Raw genomic sequence first — 23,112 nt, 5'->3', positions numbered from 1 at the left:
AGACCCTGATATGGGTGTCTGTTAATTTGTAAATTGTTACATTGAAACGCACAGAGCGAGCAAGTTGATACATCGTATAATTGATATCACCTGTTATAACCAAGCGCACAGGCCAGCTTGAGTAGACTTTGCAAGTTTGCTGTCACGCAGCCTGAGTGCCAGAGAGGGGAAATGAGCAGCTTCACAGCAAAGAGCAGCTTGTGTCTAGCCTAACGATAAAAAAATATGACCCGTATTACCCAGAGGATACCTTTTTTTCCCTAATTGGTATTTGTCCGCATTTTAGATAATTTCACAAACCATGACGTGGGCCATTTTAAACAATTGTAAAAAAGGCCGTCCTGCTCCTCTCCTCTCAACTTCCCTCACAGTCCCTTCAATTTCCCTTAAGTCTCGTTAATTGACTACTCAGCCTACCTAAGCAACCCAGTCTCTCATTTTATTTACAATCACAAAACTTATGGAGCATCAAAAACTGAATTACATAGCCTGCCATTCCCAACCATCAGAGCGCTTGGAAATGTGCATCTGAACACTCACTCACCTACTCAGATTCAAGAGTTATCTTGTCCGAAGGAGAAAGACACATTGTCTGAGACTTTCTATTTTTTACAGTAAACACAAATGTCTGAATGTTGGCTGTTACTCTTCTTTAATGTATAGCGTTTCCAAATCTGCTTTGCCTATTGTGTGTCGTATGTAGTATATTCCATACTCCATACTGTTTATTCATTGGTTGCACAAGTCTCAGCCTGGAGATTCTCACGGAAGGCTGAAGAGAGAGGGTGCCATTAATCTTGACCCTTTTCAATCCAAGTAATTGGTTTCTTTCTCTGTCAAAAAGTGAATGTTTGTTTATATTATGGCTGTGTTATAGCCCTATAAGACATGGTTTATGTAATGCAGTTATTCATTTACACAGAGTTGCAACTTTGGTTTTAGAATGAGATATAACTCATATATATAATATATATATATAATAATATATATATATATATAAAATATTTTTATCCAGTCGAAGACCTGTGTGGAATTGTCTTGATAGTCTTGCACTGCATCATTAAAATGACATTTTAGGGATGGCTGTATTTCTAAACTCTGAACACCCCAGACTTTTAATGTAACTCTTGACCCTATGGGCCCTAAAAGCAAGTTGATTTATTAGCTTGACTCTAGATCAAAGAAATTGATTAGTTATTGTGAGAGGAGACTAAAAATGTATTTCATTATCCAAGTATCAGTTCATAGTCAGCACGTTGCCTTGTTACAACAGTATTACTACATAGATTTCTATTATTATTATTATTATTATCTGTTAACTGAATGCAGTAATGGATAACAGTTTACAGTTTGCAGTTGTACTTTCAAATACAATACAAGTTGTTTTAATCACCTACAGTATAAAAACAACATGTAAATTGTTGGTCCAATGTTTCGTGAGCTTTAATAAAATAAACCAGAAATGTTCCATATTTTGTGCACAAATTTGTTTACATCCCTGTTAGTGAGCATTTCTGCTTTGCCAAGATAATCCATCCACCTAACAGGTGTTGCATATCAAGAAGCTGATTAACAGCATGATCATTACACAGGTGCATCTTGTGCTGGGAACAATAACAGGCCACTCTAAAATGTGCAGTGTTGTCACCCAACACAATGCAACAGATGTCTGAACTTTTGAGGGAGTGTGCAGTTGCCATCCTGACTGCAGGAATGTCCACCCCAGCTGTTGCCAGAGAATTTCATGTTAATTCTCTACCATAAGCTGCCTCCAAAGGGAATTTTGAGAATTTGGCAGTACGTCCCACCGGCTTCACAACTGCAGACCACATGTAGCCACGCCAGCCCAGGACCTCCACATCCGGCTTCTTCACCTGTGGGATCATCTGAGACCAGCCACCCGGACAGCTGATAAAATTGGGTTTGCACAACTGAATAATTTCTGCACAAACTGTCAGAAACCGTCTCAGGGAAGCTCATCTGTATGTTCGTCGTCCTCACCAGGGTCTTGACCTGACTGCAGTTTGGCGTCGTAACCGACTTCAGTGGGCAAATGCTCACCTTCGATGGCCATTGGCACACTGGAGAAGTGTGCTCTTCACGGATGAATCCTGGTTTCAACAGTACCGGGCAGATGTGTACTGCGTTGTGTTGGTGAGCGATTTGCTGATGTCAACATTGTGAACAGAGTGCCCCATGGAGGTGGTGGGGTTATTAAGCTACAGAAAACAAACACAATTGCATTTTATCGATGGCAATTTTATCGATGGCAATTTGAATGCCTAGAGAGAACATGACGAGATCCTGAGGCCCATTGTCGTGCCATTCATCCGCCGCCATCACCTCATGTTTCAGCATGATAATGCACAGCCTCATGACGGAGCTGTAAAACACAAAAGGGGGCATATTTTCACGTTATGGTCTTGTGAAGGCTGGCTGAATTCTGGCAAAGAGTATCTTATTTTATCTTAGTATGTCTACAGATTCTCCCTTCTTCCTGTTTTTGTTTGCTTGGAAATCTTGATACTGGAGACTGTTATCTGAAGAAACTGTGTAACCAAAGGTTGGTTATCCTCCCACAATATCAAGTTATGTATCACTAGATTTTATTTATTACAAGATTAAGGGTATACTGGGCAACTTCCATAAGGCCTGGATGCCTTAAATGGAATACAGTACGACTAATACAGTACGTCTGTATTGAGAAAATGCCCACGTCAGGAGAGATACCTGTTTAGGCAATCCCTAGCTGCTGGGCTGCTCAGTCCCGGCCCTGGGGGTCTGCCGTCCTGTGGGTTGTCACTCTGGCCTTGGCCTAACACACCCAAAACCAATAATGAATGTTTCACTAAGATTCTAAAGCTGAGTCGGATGTGTTGGGTTGCGGCGCTGCAGAGGGTGAGATGGTTTGTTAAAGAAGAATGGTAGAAAGTTTAAGCAGAGTGAGCTGAAGACAGGAGGATAAATGGAAGTGAATGTTCGGAGGTGGTAGGTGTGGTGAAGTTCTCAGAGCCCGAGGCTTGCACCGAGGGTCAGGATAAAGATGAGTCTGTGACAGTAGGAGTGAAGTTTTTGGAAAAAGTGGACCATTGCCTTTTGGCTGATCTATTTGTAATTTCAGAGTGGGTGAAAACAGAGTTGGGTGATGTGGAATCGGTGAGGGTAACCAGAAGTGGTCTTGTGATAATTGTTTGTGTTTCTGCTGGACAGAGGGAGCAGGCACTCCGCGTTAAACGAATGGGGTAAGAGATGTGAATTGTTTTGCTCCCAATAAAAGGACGCCATTGAAAGGAGTGATTACTGGGGTAGCGGTAAATGTAAAAGTTGACCAACTGAAGGGGAAGATTCCTGGTGTTTGTGATGCTKGTCGTTTGGTGCGCGTAGGAAGGGTAGCGTGAGTGGTGAAACAGAAGAGTCATTGTCTGTTCTTTTGAGTTTTGATGTTGTCTTTGCCTGATAAAGAGATGTTAGGATATATAAGTTATCCTGTATGAGCTTTTGTGCCGAATACATTACGTTGTTACAGGTGTCAAGCTTATGGGAATGTGGCAGAAGTGTGAAGGAGGGAGGTTCCTATGTGTGAGAAATGTGCAGAAGGGGATGAAGCAAAGAAATCTGTAGCATTGGGGAAAATATTGGTATCTGTTAATTGTAGGGGTGGCCATGGGCTGGGGATCAGAAATGTCCGGTGCGAGAGAGGCAGGTTGAGGTTTCGAGAGTTAGAGTCGTGCAGAAGTTGTCATATGCGGAGGCAGTGAAGAAAGTAGAGGAAGATGGGTCAAGGGGGAGGGATCCTGAGAGGAGTGGTGTGAGGAGTAGATCTGTACCAGTACAGAGGGATAAAACAAGTGATATATGTTTCAGTAAGATTGGATTTTTAGCATTTATAGCAATGGTCATTAAATGTACTGCAGGGATGGAACGTAAGTCACAGAAAATGTAAGTTGTGGTGGCATCTGCAGAGAGGTATTTGGGTGTGCAAGACTTCCCAGCTAGCAATGAAGAATCGTCCGAGAAGCCGGCCCTCTTCCGGTGGGCCGGAACTGAATAAATCGGCCCAGTGTCGGACTCAGCCTTGAATCAAAATGAATGACTGCCCAGAATCGGCCCAAGTACATCGGGCCGTTTCCATCTACCGGAATTTAGCCGACTTTGCCGGCATCTTACCAGAATCCCCCCAGAAGCGGCCCGATGCTAATTTAAATGAATGTATACAAAATTACCTGATTTAGTCATTTTAAATATTACTATTATAAAAATTTTGCATAACAATTATACCTATCCACCCCCTAAAAAAATATGTCGGACCGTACACCTGGGGACTCTGTCAGCGTGCATGCGCCTGGCCCGCCACAGGAGTTGCTACAGCGCGATGAGATAAGGACATCCCGGCCGGCCGAACCCTCCTCTAACTCGGACGATGCTGGGCCAATTGTGCGTCGCCTCATGGGTCTCCCGGTCGCGGCTGGCACGGGTATCGAACTAGCATCTGTGGCAAAGCAGTTTTCACTGCGATGCAGTGTCTTAGACCATGCACCACTCAGGAGGCTCCATCCACAAAGTTTTTAATGCTTATCAATTGCCTTGCACAAAGTATAAAAATACTAAAATACTACTTAAGCTGGACTCTGAAAGAATTTAATTTAAATGTTAATTGTATTTTTTGATCACAGAAACAATGAGAAAATATTGAACAATAAATAAATAATGAAAWGTTACATAAAGCAGCCTGTGTAATCATCTGCCAGAGAGTAGCCCCAATCGGCCTGAGACCCAAGTAATACATTTGGGCCAGATAACTCTCACCGGAATTGTCCCGAGCCCCAAGTAATACATTTGGGCCAGATAACTCACACCGGAATCGGCCCAAGCTCAATCCCTGCATCCTAGCCATAAGTAATACTGCCTAATACTGCCCAGACTCGGGCCACATGACGTCGGCCGAGTCTGACTCTCAGGTGCCCTGACTCAGACGGAATTCCACAGATCCACTGTGCTAGCTGGGTTGACATCAGAAGATGTACAGGGTGTGTTAAGGGGTGGTGTCCCATCCTTTCATGCTGTTGGCCTGAAGTAGGACTAAATCAATTTAAATAGTGTAGTAGAGTGGTGTGTGTTTTTATGTAGTTTTTTGTGAGTGTATTGTAAATGGTAGGGTATTTTTATTTATTTAATCAAAGTATAAGGGAGTTATACTCCAGTCTAGTAGGTGGCGGTAATGCAAAATGTATTGGATGCCAACCGCCGTTAAACCTCATCGAAGAAGGACAGGGGCGAGGAAGGAAAACGAACAAAAATGCTGTAAACTTATGTTAAGTCGTGCTGACTTGATTAAAATGCAAGTAAACAGTACCTTTCGCGTTGTAGTTAATAGTACAAGCTCATAGAAAGGGTAACACATTTGGAGGCACAGCTGGGAGTTATTTACATGTGAGCACCGGCCCATATTCATTGAACGGACGAGTGAGAGACGTTTGAGAGTAACTAGCTAGCTAACGTTAGCGGGCTAACCACGCAACGGATTTCTAGCTATCTTGCCATTGCCTCCATTGTCGTTGTTTCCACGTGAGTAGGAAAATATGAATCGAGAAAGGGAAACGTTGTTGGATGAAATCGAACAGAGTTTATGGACTTTAACTGAGGACAATTTACGGCACCTGTGTGTACGTTGTGGAATAGGAGGTGTAGATGACGCTGAAGTGAAAGGAAAGAGCCGTCGCGCATTGCGGCGCAAATTGATTCAAGATTACTGTGAGAAGGAGGATTTAATGGAATCAGAGGACGAGGGAATGTTTTGTCTGTTACAACTGAAAGACGAAATAAAAGTAATATCGGACTCGGAGGATGCTGCAAAACGTCTGCCTACAAGTTCTAGCCAGTCGGCACCAACGACGCAATTGGACAGCGAACCCAGCGGAGAGACAGGAGCTGCGGCAGGACGAAAAGAGGAGGTAGGGGCTCCTCAGTACAGCAGAAAGGTGAGCCCAGCTACTGAAAGGCACACACCACAGAGAGAGAGAGAGTGAGGTTAGTATGCCCAGTCATAAAGACTTTTAAAATCCATGGACAGATAGATCAGAAAGCTAAACTCAGCTTCAGCAGCCTAGAACATCAGATTTGAAAATGTACTGAGAAAAGGATACACTGAATTAGAAATCATAGAAGCAGTACTCAGAGCTGTGAGCCCAGGGCTTTAAGATGAGGTGTTATTTGGAGGGAAAAACAGACATTCTACACACTAAGGCAAATCTCGAGGACACATTATGCAGAGAAGGGCGCCACTGAATTGTGTCACAAGGCAACAAAAAGAGCCGGGAGAGTCTGCCTTGGACTTCCTAGTCTTCGACCTGAGACAGTGTTATCAGCCTCAGCTCGTGCCCAATCAGGAATTAAATATGGGTGAGTTAGTCAAGAGCCAGTGCCTGCAGACCATTGTTACTGGATTAACAAACTATAACGTCAGGACAGAGATGAGAGTGCATCTCCAGAATGTTAACACCAGTGATGAACTGTTGCTTGAGAAAATGCAAATTGKTCAGGGCAATGAAAGCGAACACATGCAAAAGGCCAGYATTTGACGTGAGTTCACACCCACATGAGTGAACGCAGTACAGAGTGAGGATAATMGGGATAACGGAGAGGAATGTGCACAGGCAGAGCCCCCACAGACCACAGTCCGAAAACAAAATAAATACAATCCCCCTCATGAGTAAAATTGATGCACGCGATCAAAGAACTGACATGTAGCATRATTAGTACAGTTAGTGCAAGGCCAGGGTGACAGTTAGGAATCTCTCCAACAGAAAACCAAGTACAACCAACAGAGAGAAGAGAATTCAAAAGTTATGAGACTGGTCAGCAGACTGGTCAGCATTGCTACAAATGTGGCGGTGATAGCCATTGGGCAGTAGGATGTAGGATCAGGGGCAACGCACAGCCATCGGGGAAACGCCTGAGGGTCACAACCATGGAACGGTGTGTGACCTTAGATACATCTAGTTCCATCCAGTGTTGCTGCAGTGTAAAGGGAGAGAGAACCTCAGAGTTTAAGATGTGTTCATAAAGCTGCCTATTGTTCCAACAGGATCATTAGAATCAGCACCAACCTACATTTAAGACTGCTCGCAAAATGAAAGACCACAACTCACCTTGTCCCATGACACAGAGAGAGTGGGGACCAACTACTCCAGCTACCCCAGAACATTGTAATGTAGCACAGCTCATTGGAAAAAAATGTCAAGTGGTGTTATTTGCAGGGTGTAAATACGCAAGCACTATGAGACACGGGCTCAGGTATCCATCATAAGTGAGGAATGGAGAAGACCAGCACTATGAGACACGGAGGACTCAGGGAATGTCCAATACATAAAGTGAGGGGAGGAGAAGACCACACATAAGAAGACACGAGCCAGGGTACCAAAGCATAGAGGAGGAAATGAAGAAAGACGCAAGCACAGAGACCACGGCGCAAGGTAACCATCATCAGTGAAGCAAGGGGAGAACAAGACACAATGAGACACGGGCTCAGGTATCCATCATAAGTGAGGAATGGAGAAGACACAGCACAATGAGACACGGGCTCAGGTATCCATCATAAGTGAGGAATGGAGAAGACCAAGCACTATGAGACACGGGCTCAGGTATCCATCATAAGTGAGGAATGGAGAAGAACCAGCACTATGAGACACGGGCTCAGGTATCCATCATAGTGAGGACACGCTACCTAATGAGACCTAGTTCTCTTGTAAGAGTACAGGATACAGGTAGAAATAATGCAAGAAGTTGCAGCAAAAGATGGGGAAGAGTATCATACAGCAGCCATAATAGCTAGAAACATGGAGAAAATCAACAGCAAAGTTAAATAGACCTACAACGATCGGAATAAAAGGTTTGGGTTCTGTTCTCAGGGATATCGTACCGGTGAGGATACAGAATGTCAGAACGTGGGCACCGGAGAAGCTATGATCACACTGGGAGGACCAAATACACATGAGTAACTAAGGAAAAGGCGACACGCCTGTCTAGGAGGTCAAACCCGAGAGGGGTACAGACAGGCCTGGGTTTGCGGTGCAATATACTCTTGTCAGAGATATTCTCTACCATTTGAGGAACTAGTTCAAGCACCGGGTAGTCTGTGGACAAGGGAACCGCCCCACGTAGAGTCTGTGGAGAAGGGAAACTGCCCACAGCGTAAGATGTCTGTGGAGAAGGGAACCGCCCAGCGTAGAGGTCTGTGGAGAAGGGAACCGCCCCAGCGTAGAGGTCTGTGGAGAAGGGAACTGCCTCCAGCGTAGATGGTCTGTGGAGAAGGGAACCGCCCAGCGTAGATGGCCGTGGAGAAGGGAACCGCCCCAGCGTAGAGGTCTGTGGAGAAGGGAACCGCCCCAGCGTAGAGGTCTGAGGGGAAGGAAAACCGCCCCAGCGTAGAGGTCTGTGGAGAAGGGACCGCCCAGCGTAAAGAGTCGTGGAGAAGGAAACGCCCAGCTAGATGTCTGTGAGAAGGGAACGCCCAGCGGAGTCTGTGGAGAAGGGAACCGCCCCAGCGTAGAGTCTTGGAGAAGGAACCGCCCGACGAGAGGTCTGTGGAGAAAGGAACCGCCCCAGCGTGAGGTCTGTGGAAGAAGGGAACCGCCCCAGCGTAGATGTCTGTGCAGAAGGGAACCGCCAGCGAATGTCTGTGGAGAAGGGAACGCCCAGCGTAGAGGTCTGTGGAGAAGGGAACCGCCCCAGCGTAGATGTCTGTGGAGAAGGGAACGCCCCAGCGTAGAGGTCTGTGGAGAAGGGAACTGCCCCAGCGTAGATGTCTGTGGAGAAGGGAACCGCCCAGCGTAGATGGTCTGTGGAGAAGGGAACCGCCCAGCGTAGAGAGTCTGTGGAGAAGGGAACCGCCCCAGCGTAGAGTCTGTGGAGAAGGAACCGCCCCAGCGTAGAGGTCTGTGGAGAAGGGAACCCGCCCCAGCGTAGATGTCGGAGAAGGACCGCCCCAGCGTAGAGGTCTGTGGAGAAGGAACCGCCCCAGCGTGAGAGGTCTGTGGAGAAGGGAACCGCCCCAAGCTTAGAGGTCGGTGGAGAAGGGAACCGCGCCCAGCGTAGAGGTCTGTGGAGAAAGAGGAACCGCCCCAGCGGTAATGTTCTGTGGAGAAGGGCACCCACAGCGATAGAGTGTTGCTGGTGAGGAAGGGAAACCGCCCCAGCGATAAGAGGAGTCTTGGGAGAGAGGGAGAGCACGCCCAGCAGTAGAGGTGTGAGAAGGGAAACGCCCCAGCAGGTCTGTGGAAGAAGGAACCAGCCCCAGCGTAGATGTCGTGAGAAGGGCACCGCCCAAGCGGAGATGCTGTGGAAGAAGGGAATACCCCCCACAGCCCCAGCGTAGAATGCGTGGAAAGCGGAAACCGCCCACCGGAAGAGGTCTGTGGCGAAGGGAACCGCCCCAGCGTAAAGATGCGATCGTGGAGAAGGGAACCGGACCCAGCGATCAGATGTCTGTGAGAAGGGAACTTGCCAACCAGCGAGTAGATGTCGTGAGAAGGCAGGCCGACCACCAAGCGTATAGGCGTGACAGGGAAGCCGCCCCAGCGTAAGATCGGGTGGGAAGAAGGGACGCCCCAAGCGCAGAGGAATGTGGGAAGGGAACACGCCCAGCGAGAGGTCTTGGAGGAAAGGGCAACCCGCCCACAGCGTGAGAGGTCCTGCTGGAGAAGGCGAACCGCCCCAGCGAGAAGGTCTGTGGAGCAGGGAAAATCATGAGAAGCGTGAAGTCAGAGAGAGTCAGATGAAGGATTCTTATCCAGTATTCATCAACAGGCCACTTATGGATGACGAGAGCAGACAGAGTAGCACACAGCTAGTATCCGATAATAGTGAGGAACAGGGTCAGACTGATAGAAACTTCACTGTGAAGGAGTGCCAACCTGTCCTCAGGGTGACCCCGAAGAGGACAGGGGTTCAGCCTGGCAGAGGAGGCCCAGAGACATCCTAACCTATAACAATTTAGTGCTGCCAAGCTCTTATCAGGATACGAACAAGAGATTCTCTGATTATTATTAATAAACAGTACCTTTCGCTTTGGAGTTTATATTATAAGCTCATTGAAAGAGTAAAACAAACATTTGTTGTAGCCATCAATGAGCTTGCTGCACCCACTACTGACAATGTTGCCAATTTTCCAGCAGCCTACTGCTCTAATTCTTCAATGTTTGAGGGGTGCCCTCCACCAACTGCTTTTTTCAGTTCTCGCTATAGGTTTTGGATGTGATTCAGATCTGGACTCGTCGCTGGCCACTCCAGAACAGTCCAGCATCTCTTGTTAACAATTCCTGGTTGCTTTTTGATGTGTGTTTGGGGTTGTTCTCCTGCTGGAAGATCTACAACCTTTAATGAAGACCCAGTTTTGGACAATGTGTTGAACATTGGACTCAAACAGCTGGTAATCTTCTGATTTCATGATGCCTTGTGCACATTCAAGGCCTCTAGTACCAGAGGCAGCAAAGCAACCTCACAGCATTATCAAACCTCCCCCATCTTTTATTCTAGGGAGAGTTATTTTCATTGAACACTTAATTTGGTCACAAGTAAACACAACACTGATCTGTATTGCCAAAGAGCTATAATTTTGTTTAATTAGTCCATAGTACATTTGTCTCCCATGTCAACGAAACATCCAATCTCTTGTTCAGTTCACAGGCATGCTACCTGTGCTCCCTCTTGATGTCCTGGAGGAGATGCTCCTAAATGTCCCTCCACAGCAGGTGGTGTGTGTCTGTCGACTTGTGTGTCGTGAGTGGAAAGAAGTGGTGGACAGTGATTCTCTTTGGAGAGAGAGGTGCCGAAGAGAAGGATACCAGACATATGTGACTAAACTACCTAAAGACTGGCGTTTGTTTTACTTCTTGTGTAAGAAGAGACGTAATCTTCTCAAGAACCCCAGAGCAGATGGTAAGAGTCGAGACCACAGAAATGTCTAAATTCTCTGTGTATGGGGGGTTCTGTTATTAACCCCAGAACCCACATTTCAAATCTCTCCATGATTTTTTTCTCCAGATAAATTCAAGGGCTGGCAAATTATTGAGAATGGAGGGGATAAATGGAAAATAGAGTCAGTGGAAGAAGTGCCGCTTCCTGACAACACGGTCCAAAAATACTTTGCGACTTCTTACTTGTGAGTATACTACTATACCATAWTAGTTTTTCAGTTAGAGAATATCACTTGGTCCCACTTTGTTTCACATCCACATTGGTGTTGTATTTCTTTTCCAGCTCTTATAATACATTTGAATTGTAATAATACCTATGATGCAAGATGGATACAGTGCAATTGACAATGACCTTGCTGTCTAGCCCAGGGGTGGGAGCCACAAAACAATCTGAACTCATCATGGGAGTCCTCAGTGGCTCGCGGGCCTGCATACCCACATCCATACCSCCAGCTTGCGAGCAAAACATATTAGCGGCCCTCTTGACAGTGGAGAGAAAAAGTTTTAGATTTAATTTCCTGCAATTCTACACATTTTGCCATGGGGCATAGAGAAATTGTAGTGGTTTTAAATCAAGAAGGCATTTTGCAATGGGGAGGAGAGAAAAATGCAGTTCTACAGCGTATTTCCTGCAATTCTCCAACTTGTGCCAAAGGGTGGAGAGAAATGTTTGCGGTATTTAATATGAATGATGGTGACGAAATAATACGGTAATACGACGATGATTAAGACAAGTTTATGGATTAATTTACCAACCTTAAAGGTTTTTGCCGACATAGGCTAATTGAGTGACTGACATAAGAGAGAAACTGCTGATGCACAACCTAATTTTGAGATTGCACCTTGTGTATTCTGCTATTTACATTTTATTTAACCTTTATTTAACTAGGCAAGTCAGTTAAGAACAAATTCTTATTTACAATGAGTTGCCCATCCCTGGTCTAGCCTATATGGACACTTAGATGGCTGCTTACTATCAACCATGGTAAATGTGTTGGCTGTGTGTGTCCTCTTGTCTTTGGTTCATCTCAGGACCTGCAGGAAGTCTCAGCTGATTGACTTGGAGAAAGAGGGTTACAGGCCTTCTTTCATGGATGACTTTCAACCCGACATCATTATATCCGACTGGTGAGAGGAATATTAGAATTTTGTCATTCAGTGTCTGCTACTCTACTTGTCAGAGGAATAGACTACTGTACAACTTGTATGTTTGTGTGTCCATATCAGGTATGCTCCACGSWGGGAKTGTGGCMCTYAATATGAGATCTGTGTTGAGTTGCTAAATCATAAGAAGKAGCCAATTAAGAAGTTTAGTCCAGGAACTGTRYTCTTTCAAKASTGMYATGATCAMAAATGGAATCAGGTAAAACGGTCAGACTTTAAGATAATTCTCCATATACATGGGTCTGTAAATAGCTGAGTACACAATCAACAATGTGGTTTCTCCTTGTCTTGTGTTTTACTAAGATTTTGTGTGCATTAGACATTTTCAGTGATTGCATTGCAAGATGTTTGTTTTATTTATTTGCACACAAAAAACTATTAAAAGACAAACAGTGCAGATAAAAACAAGGTAAAAAGGTGTGCATCTGAGGTTGTAAACCCAAGAAAGAACTATATATTAGTATCAGTCAAAGTTTGGACACTTACCCATTCCAGGGTTTTTCTTTATTTTTACTATTTTCTACATCAAAGACATCAAAACTGAAATAACACATATGGAATCATGTAGTAACCAATTGAAGAAGAAAAAACTTTTTATATTTGAGATTCTTCACAGTAGCGACCCTTTGCCTTGATGACAGCTTTGCACACTCTTGGCATTCTCTCAACCAGCTTCATGAGGTAGTCACCTGGAATGCGTTTCAATTAACAGGTGTGCTTTGTTAAAAGTTAACGTGGAATTTCTTTCCTTAATGCGTTTGAGCCAATCAGTTGTGTTGTGACAAGGTAGGGGTGGTATACAGAAGATAGCCCTATTTGTTAAAAGACCAAGTCCATATTATGGCAAGAACAGCTCAAATAAGCAAAGAGACACGACAGTCCGTCATTACTTTAAGACAAGGGGAACATTTCAAGAACTGAACGTTTCTTCAAGTGCAGTCGCAAAAACCATTAAGCGCTATGATGAAACTGGCTGTCATGAGGACCCGGACAGGAAGGGAAGACCCAGAGTTACCTCTGCTGCAGAAGATAAGTTCGGTAGAGGTAACTGCACCTCAGATTGCAGCCCAAATATATGCTTTACAGAGTTCAAGTAACAGACACATATCAGAATCAACTGTTCAGAGGAGACTGCGTGCATCAGTCCTTCATGGTCAAGTTGCTGCAAAGAAACCACTACTAAAGGACACCAATAAGAAGAAGAGACTTGCTTGGGCCAGGAAACACGAGCAATGGACATTAGACCGGTGGAAATCTGTCCTTTGGTGTGATGAGTCCAAATTTGAGATTTTTGGTTCCAACRGCTTTGTCTTTGTGAGATGCAGAGTAGTTGAACGGATGATCTCTGCATGTGTAGTTCCCACCGTGAAGCAAGGAGGAGGAGGTGTGGGGGTGCTTTGCTGGTGCCACGGTCTGTGATTTATTTAGAATTCAAGGCACACTTCACCAGCATGGCTACCACAGCATTATGCAGCGTTTTGCCATCTAATCTGGTTTGTGGGACTATCATTTGTTTTTCAACAGGACACTGACCCAACACACCTCCAAGCTGTGTAAGGGCTATTTGACCAAGAGAGAGGGGGATGGAGTGCTGCATCAGATGACCTGGCCGCCACAATAACCCGACCTCAACCCATTGAGATGGTTTGGGATGATGAGTTGGACTGCAGAGTGAAGAAAAAGCAGCCAACAAGTGCCCAGCATGTGTGGGAACTCCTTCAAGACTGTTGGAAAAGCATTCCAGGTGATGCTGGTTGAGAGAATGCCAAGAGTCTGCAAAGCTGTCATCAAGGCAAAGGGTGGCTACTTTGAAGAATCTCAAATATAAAATATATATTTTTGGAGGTTACTACATGATTCCATATGTGTTATTTCATAGTTTTGATGTCTTTACTATTATTCTACAATGTAGAAAATAGTAAAAAAATAAAGAAAAACCCTTGAATAAGTAGGTGTGTCCAAACTTTTGACTGTTACTGTATATACAGTGCCTTCGGAAAGTATTCGGACCTCTTGACTTTTTCCACATTTTGTTATCAAATGAAATGTTATTGGTCACATACAGGTGTTTTAGCAGATGTTATTGCGGGTGTAGCGAAATCTTGTGCTTCAAGTTCCGACATTGCAGCAATATCTAAGTAATATCTGACAATTTCACAACATATACCTAATACACACACATCTAAGGAAGGGAATTAAGAATATATAAATATATGGACGAGCAATGTCAGAGCCACATAGAATAAGATACAGTAGAATAGTATAGAATACAGTATATACATATGAGATGAGTGCAAGATATGTAAACATTACTAAAGTGACTAGTATTCCATTTATTAAAGTGGCCAATGATTTCAAGTCTGTGAATATAGGCAGCAGCCTCTCTGTGCTAGTGATGGCTATTTAACAGTCTGATGGCCTTGAGATAGAAGCTGTTTTTCAGTCTCTCGGCCCCAGCTTTGATGCACCTGTACTGACCTCGCCTTCTGGATGATAGCGGGGTGAATAGGCAGTGGCTTGGGTGGTTGTTGTCCTTGATGATCTTTTTGGCCTTCCTGTGACATCGGGTGCTGTACGTGTCCTGGAGGGCAGGTAGTTTGCCCCCGGTGATGCATTGTGCCATACCAGGCGGTGATACAGCCCAACAGGATGCTCTCAATTGTGCATCTGTAAAGGTTTGCGGGTTTAAAGGTGACAAGCCAAATTTCTTCAGCCTCCTGAAGTTGAAGAGGCGCTGTTGCGCCTTCTTCACCACACTGTCTGTGTGGGTGGACCATTTCAGTTTGTCAGTGATGTGTACGCCGAGGAACTTGAAGCTTTCCATCTTCTCCACTGCTGTCCCATCTGTGGATAGGGGGGTGCTCCCTCTGCTGTTTCCTGAAGTCCACGATCATCTCCTTTTGTTTTGTTGACGTTGAGTGAGAGGTTATTTTCCTGACACCACACTCCCAAAGCCCTCACCTCCTCCCTGTAGGCTGTCTCGTCATTGTTGGTAATCAAACCTATTACTGTTGTTGTCTGCAAATTTGTTGGAGGCGTGCTTGGCTACGCAGTCATGGGTGAACAGAGTACAGAAGGGGGCTAAGCACGCACCCTTGTGGGGCCCCAATGTTGAGGATCAGCGAAGTGGAGGTGTTGTTTCCTACCTTCACCGCCTGGGAGCGGCCGTCAGGATTTCCAGGACCCAATTGCACAGGGCGGGGTTCACACCCAGTGCCTCGAGCTTAATGATGAGCGTGGAGGGTACTATGGTGTTGAATGCAGAGCTTTAGTCAATGAACAGCATTCTAACATACGTATTCCTCTTGTCCAGATGGGATTGTGCAGTGTGATGGCGATTGCATCGTCTGTGGACCTATTAGGGCGGTAAGAAAATTGAAGTGGGTCTAGGGTGACTGGTAAGGTGGAGGTGATATGGTCCTTGACTAGTCTCTCAAAGCATTTCATGATGACAGAAGTGAGTGCTATGGGGCGATAGTTATTTAGTTCAGTTACCTTTGCATTCTTGGGTACAGGAACAATGGTGGCCATCTTGAAGCATATGGGGACAGCAGACTGGGATACGGAGAGATTGAATATGGCCATAAACACACCAGCCAGCTGGTCTGCGCAAGCTCTGAGGATGCGGCTAGGGATGCCGTCTGAGCTGGCAGCCTTGCGAGGGTTAAGACGTTTAAATGTCTTACTCACGTCTGCCACGGAGAAGGAGAGCCCACAGTCCTTGGTAGCGGACCAGGTCAGTGGCACTGTGTTATCCTCAAAGCAGGCAAGGAACAGGTTTAGCTTCTCAGGAAGCAAGACGTTGGTGTCCGCAACGTGATTGGCTTTCCTTTTGTAGTCTGTGATTGTCTGTAGTCCCTGCCACATATGTCTCTTGTCTGAGACATTGAATTGCGACTCCACTTTGTCTCTATACTGACGTTTTGCCTGTTTGATTGCCTTGTGGAGAGAATGACTACTCTGTTTGTATTCTGCCATATTCCCAGTCACCTTGTCGTGGTTAAATGCGGTGGTTCGTGCTTTCAGTTTTGCGCAAATGCTGCCATCTATCCATGGTTTCTGGTTAGGGTAGGTTTTAAGTCAGTGGGTACAACATCTCCTATACACTTCCTGATAAACTTAGTCACCGTCTGTGTATTCGTCAATATTATTCTCGGAGGCTGCCCGGAACATATCCCAGTCCGCGTGATTAAAACAAACTTGAAGCGTGGATTCCAATTGGTCAGACCAGTCTTGAATAGTCCTTAGGACGGGTACTTCCTGTTACGTTACAGCATTGATATAAAATGGATTAAACAAAACATTTTCCTTAGCAATCTACAAACAATACCCCATAATGATAAAGCGAAAACAGTGTTTTTTAATTTTTTGGCACATTTTATAAAAAATAAGCAAATACCTTGTTTACATTAGTATTCAGACCCTTTGCTATGAGATTTGAAATTGAGCTCAGATGCATCATGTTTCCATTGATCATCCTTGATTTTTTCAACTTGGAGTCCACCTGTGGTAAATTCAATTGATTGGACATGATTTGGATATGCAAGCACCTGTCTATATAAGGTCCCACAGTTGACTGTGCATGTCAGGGCAAAAACCAAGCCATGAGGTTGAAGGAATTGTCCGTAGAGCTCCGAGACGACAGGTTTGTGTCGAGMCACAGATCTGGGGAAAGGTACTAAAAAATGTCTACAGCATTGAAGGTCCCCAAGAACACAGTTGCCTCAATCATACTTAAATGAAAGAAGTTTGGAACCACCGAGACTTTTCCTAGAGCTGGCCGCCCGGCCAAACTGAGCAATCGGGGGAGAAGGGCCTTGGTCAGGGAGGAGACCAAGAACCCAATGGTAACTCTAACAGAGATCCTCTGTGGAGATGGGAGAGCCTTCCAGAAGGACAAACATCTCCGCAGCACTCCACCAATAAGGCCATTTATAGTAGAGTGGCCAGACGGAAGCGAGTCCTCAGTAAAAGGCACATGATAGCCTGCTTGGAGTTTTCCAAAAGGCACCTGTCTGATGAAACCAAGAATTGGCCTGAACGCCAAGAGGAGACCTGGCACCATCCCTACGGTCAAGCAAGGTGGTGGCAGCATCATGCTGTGGGCATATTTTTCAGCAGCAGGGACTGGGAGACTAGTCAGGATCAAGGGAAAGATGAACGACGCAAAGTACAGAGAGATCCTTGGTGAAAAACTGCTTCAGAGCACTCAGGACCTCAGACTGGGGCGAAGGTTTACCTTCCAACAGGACAACGACGCTAAGCACACAGCCAAGACAACGCAGGAGTGGTTTCGGGAGAAGACTGAATGTCCTTGAGTGGCCCAGCCAGAGCTCGGACTTAACCCGATCTAACATCTCTGGAGAGACTTGAAAATAGTTGTGCTGCAACTCTCCCCATCCAACCTGACAGAGCTTGAGCGGATCTGCAGAGAAGAATTGGAGAAACTCCCCAAATACAGGTGTGCCAAGCTTGTAGCGTCATACCCAAGAAGACTCAAGGCTGTAATTGCTGCCAAAGGAGCTTTAACAAAGTACTGAGTAAAGAGTCAGAATACTTCTGTGATAATTCAGTTTTTTTTTATATATATATATATAAATTTGCAAACATTTCTAAAAAACATTTTTTGCTTTGTCTTTTTTTGTATTGTGTGTAGATTTATGAGGGGAAAAATACTATTTAATCCATTTTAGAATAAGGCTGAAACATAACAAAATGTGGAAAAAGTCAAGGGGTCTGAATACTTTCCAAAAAGCACTGTACACTGACTGGTAATGTACAGTTGAAGTCGGAAGTTTACATACACTTAGGTTGGAGTCATTAATACTTGTTTTTCAAGCACTCCACAAATGTCTTGTTAACAAACTATAGTTTTGGCAAGTCGGTTAGGACATCTACTTTGTGCATGACACAAGTAATTTTTCCAACAGTTGTTTACAGACCGATTATTTAACTTATAATTCACTGTATCATAATTCCAGTGGGTCAGAAGTTTACATACACTAAGTTGACTGTGCCTTTAAACAGCTTGGAAAATTCCAGAAAATGTTATGGCTTTAGAAGCTTCTGATAGGCTAATTGACATAATTTGAGTCAATTGGAGGTGTACCTGTGGATGTGTTTCGAGGCCTACCTTCAAACTCAGTGCCTTTTTTGTTGACATCATGGGAAAATCAAAAGAAATCAGCCAAGACCTCAGAAAAACAATTGTAGACCTCTGGTTCATCCTTGGGAGCAATTTCCAAATGCCTGAAGGTACCACGTTCATCTGTACAAACAATAGTAAGCAAGTATAAACACCATGGGACCACGCAGCCGTCATTACCGCTCAGGAAGGAAGGAAGGAGACGCGTTCTGTCTCCTAGAGATAAACATACTTTGGTGCGAAAAGTGCAAATCAATCCCAGAACAGCAGCAAAGGACCTTGTGAAGATGCTGTAGAAAACAGGTACAAAAGTATCTATATCCACAGTAAAATGAGTCCTATATCGACATATACTGAAAGGCCGCTCAGCAAGGAAGAAGCCACTGCTCCAAAACTGCCATTAAAAGAAGGCAGTTTGCAACTGCACATGGGGACAAAGATTGCACTTTTTGGTGAAATGTTCTCTGGTCTGATGAAACAAAAATAGAACTGTTTGGCCATAATGACCATCGTTATGTCTGGAGGAAAAAGGGGGACGCTTGCAAGCTGAAGAACACCATCCCAACCGTGAAGCACGGAGATGGCAGCATCATGCTGTGGGGGTGCTTTGCGGCTGGAGTGACTGGTGCACTTCACAAAATAGATGGCATCATGAGGGAGGAAAATGATGTGGATATATTGAAGCAACATCTCAAGACATCAGTCAGGAAGGTAAAGCTTGGTCGCAAATGGGTCTTCCAAATGGACAATGACCCCAAGCATACTTCCAAAGTTGTGGCAAAATGGCTTAAGGACAACAAAGTCAAGGTATTGGAGTGGCCATCACAAAGCCCTGATCTCAATCCTTATAAAAATTTGTGGGCAGAACTGAAAAAGCGCGTGCGAGCAAGGAGGCCTACAAACCTGACTGTTACACCAGCTCTGTCAGGAGGAATGGGCCAAAATTCACCCAATTTATTGTGGGAAGCTTGTGGAAGGCTACCAGAAATGTTTGACCCAAGTTAAACAATTTAAAGGCAATGCAACCAAATACTAATTGAGTGTATGTAAACTTCTGACCCACTGGGAATGTGATGAAAGAAATTAAAAGCTGAAATAAATAATTCTCTACTATTATTCTGACATTTCACATTCTTAAAATAAAGTGGTGATCCTAACTGACCTAAGACAGGGCATTTTTTCTAGGATTAAATGTCAGGAATTGTGAAAAACTGAGTTTAAATATATTTGGCTAAGGTGTATGTAAACTTCTGACTTCAACTGTATATACAAAACAGATTGTTCCCAATTAAACAAAGCATACTAATTACAATTGAACATGAAAATATGGTCTCTTCAATGATCCTCTTCCATGTTTCAGATGACTCATGTGTTCAAGAATTATGGACCAGGTGTGCGGTACATCCGATTCATTCATGGAGGAAAGGATACTCTGTTCTGGGCCGGCTGGTATGGAATTCGGGTCACCAACAGTAGCATCGAGATCTCCCCATCGGTGGACAGATAGCTTTCGGTGTTCCCATTTACTCCCAAGAGGTGACATGTGAATATTGTGCCCACCTGCAAGCTTTACTTTAGCATCTGAAACGTACCTTAGCATAGTGTACACCTTGTTCTGTCTTTTCTGCCTTTGGCACCCTGTTTCCATGTGGATATAGATGATTCTAGCTATAGAATATATACTTTTTTATATATTAATATTCATTTTCCCCTAGTCTGATTTAGTGCCTGTTTTTGTCCACTCTGTTCTAGTGAGTCCTTGTGGACACTGTAGAGAGAAACAGAAGACAAGAACGTGTTCCTCAGTCTTATCTTTCAGTGATGGGGTTAGAATATTTTGTAGCTTAAACCGTAAGAAGGATATAGCCACATTTGTAGTAAGAAAACAGAAACCACTGTTTATTACAACCACATCTAGCTGCTGTCGTCAAGGCAAAGGGTGGCTACTTTGAAGAATCTCAAAATATATTTTGATTTAATACTTTTTTTTGGTAATTACATGATTCCATATGTTATTTCATAGTTTTGATGTCTTTACTATTATTCTACAATGCAGAAAATAAAGAAACCCTGGAATGAGGTGTCACCTTTTGACTGGTAATGTACAGTTGAAGACGGAAGTTTATATACACTTATGTTGGAGTCATTAAAACTCGTAAAAAAATATATATATATATATATATATTTTACCCCCCTTTTTCTCCCCAATTTGTAGTAGTTACTGTCCTGTCTCATCGCTGCAACTTCCGTACGGACTCGGGAGAGGCGAAGGTCGAGAGCCATGCTTCCTCCGAAACACAACCAAGCCGCACTGCTTCTTGACACAGCGCACATCCAACCCGGAAGCCATCCGCACCAATGTGTCGGAGGAAACACAGTACACCTAGCGACCTGGTCAGCGTGCACTGCGCCCGGCCCGCCACAGGAGTCGTTAGTGCGCGATGAGACAAGGATATCCCTGCCGGCCTAACTCGGACGACGCTGGGCCAATTGTGCGCCGCCCCATGGCCTCCCGGTCGCGGCCGGCTGCGACAGAGCCTGGGCTCGAACCCAGAATCTCTGGTGGCACAGCTAGCACTGCGATGCAGTGCCTTAGACCACTGCGCCACCTGGGAGGCCCTAAAACTCGTTTTTCAACCACTCCACACATTTCTTGATAACAAACTATAGTTTTGGCAAGTCGGTTAGGACATCTACTTTGTGCATGACGCAGATAATTTTCCCAACAATTATTTACAGACAGATTATTTAACTTATAATTCACTGTATCACAATTCCAGTGGGTCAGAAGTTTACATGCACTAAGTTGACTGCCTTTAAACAGCTTGGAAAGTTACAGAAAATGTCATGGCTTTAGAAGCTTCTGATCGGCTAATTGACATCATTTGAGTCAATTGGAGGTGTACCTACATTTACATTTACATTTAAGTCATTTAGCAGACGCTCTTATCCAGAGCGACTTGCAAATTGGAAAGTTCATACATATTCATCCTGGTCCCCCCGTGGGGAATGAACCCACAACCCTGGCGTTGCAAGCGCCATGCTCTACCAACTGAGCCACACGGGACCACGGGAAATACCTGTGGATGTATTTCAAGGCCTACCTTCAAACTCAGTGCCTCTTTGCTTGACATCATGGGAAAATCAAAAGAAATCAGCCAAGACCTCAGAAAAACTATTGTAGACCTCTGGTTCATCCTTGGGAGCAATTTCCAAATGCCTGAAGGTACCATGTTCATCTGTAAGTATAAAAATCATTGGACCACGCAGCCATCATACCGCTCATGAAGGTGATGTGTTCTGTCTCCTAGAGCTGAATGTACTTTGGTGCGAAAAGTGCAAATCAATCCCAGAACAACAGCAAAGGACCTTGTGAAGATGCTGTAGGAAACAGGTACAAAAGTATCTTTATCCATTGTAAAACGAGTCCTATATCGACATAACCCGAAAGGCCGCTCAGCAAGGAAGAAGCCACTGCTCCAAAACCGCCATAAAAAAGCCAGACTATGGTTTGCAACTGCACATGGGGACAAAGATAATACTTTTTGGTGAAATGTTCTCTGGTCTGATGAAACAAAAATAGAACTGTTTGGCCATAATGACCATCGTTATGTTTGGATGAAAAAGGGGGAGGCTTGCAAGCCGAAGAACACCATCCCAACCGTGAAGCACAGAGGTGGCAGCATCATGTTGTGGGGATGCTTTGCTGCTGGAGGGACTGGTGCACTTCACAAAATGGATGGCACCATGAGGAAGGAAAATTATGTGGATATATTGAAGCAACATCTCAAGACATCAGTCAAGAAATTAAAGCTTGGTCGCAAATGGGTCTTCCAAATGGACAATGACCCCAAGCATACTTCCAAAGTTGTGGCAAAATGGCTTAAGGYCAACAAAGTCAAGGTTTTGGAGTGGACATCACAAAGCCCTGACCTCAATCCTATAGAAAATTTGTGGGCAGAACTGAAAAAGCGTGTGCGCGGTAGGAGGCCTACAAACCTGACTCAGTTACACCAGCTCTGTCAGGAGGAATGGGCCAAAATTCACCCAACTTATTGTGGGAAGGTTGTGGAAGGCCACCCCAAGTTAAACAATTAAGGCAGTGCTACCAAATACTGAGTGTATGTAAACTTCTGACCCACTGGGAATGTGATTAAATAAAAGCTGAAATCGTTCTGACATTTCAAATTCTTAAAAGAAAGTGGTGATCCTAACTGACCTACGACAGGGAATTTTCAGTAGGATTAAATTTCAGGGATTGTGAAAAACTGAGTAAATGTATTTGGCTAAGGTGTAGGTAAACTTCCGACTTCAACTGTAGGTGAATTAGACAATGATTTCATTTTTATTAAAAAGATTGCTTGGAGGCTTTAAACAAGACAGACAGACCAAAGGAGAGAAAGCAAAGTGAACTTGAATAAACATCTGACCCACTTTGACAAATGACACCTTAAGAAACGTAGTTGAACACTTTTGTAAACATTTTATTTCTTAACACAAGAATGTAATTGTTAACATGTACAGTATATATTGAGGATACACAGAACATGGTGCACTACCTTACTATGTATGAAGATTATTCATTATTTCAAGTGTTTGTATAACTGTTTGTAAAACTAATACATTTGAATTCAATAATATAGGCTAATTTGGTTGTATTGCTATCCTGTCGAGATTGCCTCTTGAATATTAAATAAATGTAAGTGTACTGTCCTTGTTTCTTCAACTAGTGTGGAGTGAGTTTCATCCTCTATGCCAGAACCCCTGAAAATACAATATACTGAGAGCCAATAATTAAAATCAGGGGCATATCAGCACTCCTACTCAGAA

At 44.3% G+C, this 23,112-nt stretch overlaps 1 protein-coding gene and 1 long non-coding RNA gene across 4 annotated transcripts in view; both read left to right on the top strand.

Annotated features, from left to right (window-relative positions):
• Positions 1–22,995, top strand: part of LOC111966619 (F-box only protein 6) — an 81,414-nt gene extending 58,419 nt beyond the window's left edge. For 2 of the 3 annotated variants that reach the window (XM_070444545.1, XM_070444546.1), the window contains exons 2-6: positions 10,677–10,935; positions 11,041–11,158; positions 12,006–12,101; positions 12,201–12,336; positions 19,643–22,995. In XM_070444545.1, coding sequence (XP_070300646.1) covers positions 10,677–10,935; positions 11,041–11,158; positions 12,006–12,101; positions 12,201–12,336; positions 19,643–19,789 — 756 coding nt within the window. In that variant the 3' untranslated portion in view covers positions 19,790–22,995. Of the gene's footprint in view, positions 1–5,253; positions 5,979–10,676; positions 10,936–11,040; positions 11,159–12,005; positions 12,102–12,200; positions 12,337–19,642 lie in introns of those variants that run through there. The other variant, XM_023991436.2, reaches the window with a different exon arrangement.
• Positions 7,966–8,852, top strand: LOC139028008 (uncharacterized). The gene is made up of 3 exons (XR_011480142.1): positions 7,966–8,156; positions 8,223–8,395; positions 8,705–8,852. It is a non-coding gene; the product is annotated as an uncharacterized lncRNA (long non-coding RNA).
• Positions 22,996–23,112: the final 117 nt, after the last annotated feature.

Source organism: Salvelinus sp. IW2-2015, linkage group LG7 (assembly GCF_002910315.2).
Source record: "Salvelinus sp. IW2-2015 linkage group LG7, ASM291031v2, whole genome shotgun sequence".
NCBI lineage: Eukaryota > Metazoa > Chordata > Actinopteri > Salmoniformes > Salmonidae > Salvelinus > Salvelinus sp. IW2-2015.
This window is presented reverse-complemented; position numbering and strand designations above follow the sequence as displayed.